Source organism: Tachysurus vachellii, chromosome 4, assembly GCF_030014155.1.
Source record: "Tachysurus vachellii isolate PV-2020 chromosome 4, HZAU_Pvac_v1, whole genome shotgun sequence".
NCBI classification, from domain to species: Eukaryota; Metazoa; Chordata; class Actinopteri; order Siluriformes; family Bagridae; genus Tachysurus; species Tachysurus vachellii.
This window is the reverse complement of record NC_083463.1, coordinates 32,828,140-32,831,923: the sequence shown is the minus strand read 5'-3', so window position 1 is coordinate 32,831,923 and position 3,784 is coordinate 32,828,140. Positions and strand designations below refer to the sequence as shown.

The 3,784-nt window shown below is 45.9% G+C and overlaps 1 protein-coding gene across 1 annotated transcript in view; it reads left to right on the top strand.

The window, feature by feature from the left end:
* The first annotated feature begins 1,864 nt into the window (after positions 1-1,864).
* LOC132845064 (TBC1 domain family member 24-like) overlaps positions 1,865-3,784 on the top strand; it is a 4,825-nt gene continuing 2,905 nt past the window's right edge. The window contains exons 1-3 of the mRNA XM_060869083.1: positions 1,865-2,072; positions 2,233-2,562; positions 2,812-3,784. The exon at positions 2,812-3,784 is cut by the window's right edge and continues 54 nt beyond it. Of these exons, the coding sequence (XP_060725066.1) occupies positions 1,955-2,072; positions 2,233-2,562; positions 2,812-3,784 (1,421 nt within the window). The 5' untranslated portion in view covers positions 1,865-1,954. The remainder of the gene's footprint in view (positions 2,073-2,232; positions 2,563-2,811) is intronic.

Here is a 3,784-nt window from a genome sequence, read left to right as displayed (position 1 = left end):
TATCTTGGGGTCTTGTTCACGAGTGAGGGAAGGATGGAGCGGGAGATCGACAGACGGATCGGTGCATCTTCTGCAGTGATGCGGTCGATGTACGGGTCTGTTGTGGTGAAGAAAGAGCTGAGCCGCAAGGCGAAGCTCTCTATTTACCAGTCGATCTACGTTCCTACCCTCACCTATGGTCATGAGCTTTGGGTCATGACCGAAAGGACAAGATCCCGGATACAGGCGGCTGAAATGAGTTTCCTCCGCAGGGTGGCTGGGCGCTCCCTTAGAGACAAGGTGAGGAGCTCGGTCACCCGGGAGGAGCTCAGAGTAGAGCCGCTGCTCCTCCACATCGAGAGGAGTCAGCTAAGGTGGCTCGGGCATCTGTTTCAGATGCCTCCTGGACGCCTCCCTGGGGAGGTGTTCCGGGCATGTCCAACCGGGAGGAGGCCCCGGGGAAGACCTAGGACACGCTGGAGGGACTATGTCTCTCGGCTGGCCTGGGAACGCCTCGGTATTCCCCCGGAAGAGCTGGAGGAAGTGTCTGGGGAGAAGGAAGTCTGGGTGTCCCTGCTTAGACTGCTGCCCCCGCGACCTGGCCCCGGATAAGCGGTAGAAAATGGATGGATGGATGGATGGATGTTTACTAAGGTTTAGTTCACTAACACTGTGTATTGTTATCACTAACACATTACTCACACAGAACATTAGTGTAGTGTTAAGCTTGGGGTTACATTTTATAACAACACAATGATATGTTTAAGTCTGGTGTAAACTCTTACATTAAAGAAGTCTTTATTTAATCTAAATATAAAACACAAATCCTGCAGATACACAGAGTTAATGATGTCCTGCTCAGACGGAGTGACGTCACACACAATAAAGCAGCCAACACACACCAAGAGGTTCATCTTAATGTAATAAGAAGAAGGAGGAGGAGGAGGGGGGGTCATCTGTGTGAAGAAGATTACACAGTTATTTTATAAACACACAGATCAGTGATCTTTGTAGAGTTGTTTATCACTGAATGAGCCAAGTGGCGCTCAGATGTCGTGTGTGTGTATGTTTCATGATGACACACACACATGTTTGGATCAAAACAAACAGAATCTTTTAAACATGAAACTTTGTGTTTAACTTGTCGTGTCGTTTGTTTCACTTTTAGTAAAAGCACATTATACTGATGCTGATTAACGACACTCACTTTTATAACCTTATAGTTATTAAATCTTAATTGTAGACAAACCTATGTTCAGTATGAGCACACACACACACACACACACACACACACACACACACACACACACATAGACACACACAGACACAGACACAGACATACACACACACACACACACACACACACACACACACACACACACATAGACACACACATAGACACACACACAGGACACACACACACATACACACACACACACATAGACACACACACAGACACACACACGTAGACACACATACACACACACACAGACACACACACATAGACACAGACACACACACAGACACACACACACATATAGACGCACACAGACACACACACATAGACACACAAACACACACATAGACACAGACACACACAAACACACACCCACTTACACACACACACTCACACACACACAGACACACACACAGACACACACACAAACACACTCACACACATACACACACACAAACAAATTGTTAGCGTATAAGTTGTGTGACTCTGGAGACATGTGACTGGTGATTTGATCTATTTGGAGACGTTCTGCTTCCTAACACTGTCAGTAGTATTTGTTTTGTAATCTTTAACGCCTGTATTGTTCCAGAAATACACGTGTGTTTCTCCCATAAACACAGGTAACCATCTCACATGCTGAACAGGAGAGTTTGGAATTTTCCACCACACACTTTAAGTGGTTACACAAGTCATCAACATAAATCGTCTGACCGGTGTGGTGGTGTCAGCTGGAGCCAAATGCTGGTGAAGATCAGACCTACAGAGACTCTTCTCCAGTCTTCTCATTTCTTTAGAACATTTAAAACGTTTTCAAAACTTTTTAAAAAAAAAATCATCTGGACTGCTTCTGTTTCTTGTAAGTAATTTTTAAAAAGTTTTTTTCTAAGCTCTTACACACCTTCTGAACACATTCTTTCTCCATCACTCTTATTTTCTGGACACAACCATACTGTAGGATTCTTACTCATTTCTGATTGGAACCTTTCTAAACAAACTTTCTGACACTTCTTCTACAGCTGCTGGAGAAATGCTCCAGGTTTCTCCAGGCTTCGATCTCTCCGGTCTCGGCTCAGCGGAGCAGCAGAGGGCGAGCGGGTCAGCCGGCTGTCAAAGGCTTCGTTCTTGTTCCCTTTTTGAGACGTCGGATTTGATCGAGTGCCAAAAGAACTTCCTCAGACCTCGGTCCAGATCCTTCTATACATTTGATCAAAATGAAACCAGTGAAGACCAGCAAGCTTTTCAGGGGGAAGCTGAGAAACAAGACAACAGGGGAAACATTCACACCAAACCACAATCGAAAAGATCCACAGCTGGAATAAACAAACATCTAAATAAAGATCACAGAGGTTAGTTCCTCTCTCTGTTTAGAGCTACACTGAACAATTGTTTTTTTGTATAATACACACACATCATCACGATGTCACAGGTTACTGACTGACAGGGTGGGAACGATGAAATACGGAGAAAGTTCAATGCTTTTTAAAAAGAGAAAAGAGAGATAAAAAGTAAAGAGAAATTGTTTTGAATCCATATATTTTAGTAAAACACCTAGAACTCTTTCAGTTTATTTATAAAGATGTTTGTTTGTCTGGCAGGTTTAAGAGGAAACCCTAAAAACATCCCGATGTTGACCATCACCGAGCCGGACAGCTGGGAGATCAGCTCATCTTCTGCGATGAAGTACGGTCACTATGTGGACTGGGAGAAAATCGAGCCAGAAGCTGCCTCTCGTTTCCAGAAAGTTCTGCACAGTAATCATTCAGAGCTGAAGGGAATGGCTCGCTCAGGATTCTGGGTAACGCAGCACACACTGCATGCCAAATCCTACCATCACCTCATTCACAATATCGAGTCTGCGTCTGGCGCCGAGGACTCGGAGACGTATCGCTTCCTGGCACTCAGGATGTTTGAGGAGCATGGCAGGAGCACACATCCTTTCCCCAAGTTTATGAAGGATGGTGAGATCCCTCGCTACTGCCTGAACAAATCCGGCCTGAACTCGGTGAAGAAGATCCTCTTGTGTGTGAGCGAGAACTTCCCAGAAATGACTTTTTGCCCCATTTTGCCGGCTCTGGTGTCTCTGCTGCTTCACTACAGTGAGGACGAGGCTCAGTGTTTCCACAGCATCTGCTCACTGGTGAGGTACACAGATCCACAAAAGCGTTACATCGATCAGAACTTTGTTACCACCCACGCGTCCTGCATGACCTTCGGTGACTTAGCCAACAAGTACTGCAGAGGAATCCGTAAGCTAATCGCCAGCTCCCATCAGAACCTCTTCGAGTTCTACTCCGACTGGATCATGTGGATTTTCGCCGACTTGCCTTTCAGCTACGCCGTCCGAGTGCTGGACGTCTACCTGGTCGAGGGCTACAAGGTTCTGTACCGTGTCGCTTTAGCACTGCTCAGCCTCTACAAGGTCTCGGTCAGCTCCCGAGTCGCCCATGTAGAAGATTTCAAACAGGACATGAAGAGTTTTGTGGAGAATGTGAGCCGTCACAGTAGCGTGGAGGCTCTGCTTCAGAGAGCTTTTAACATCCAGCTGCCTACACGCAAGGAGCTTAACTT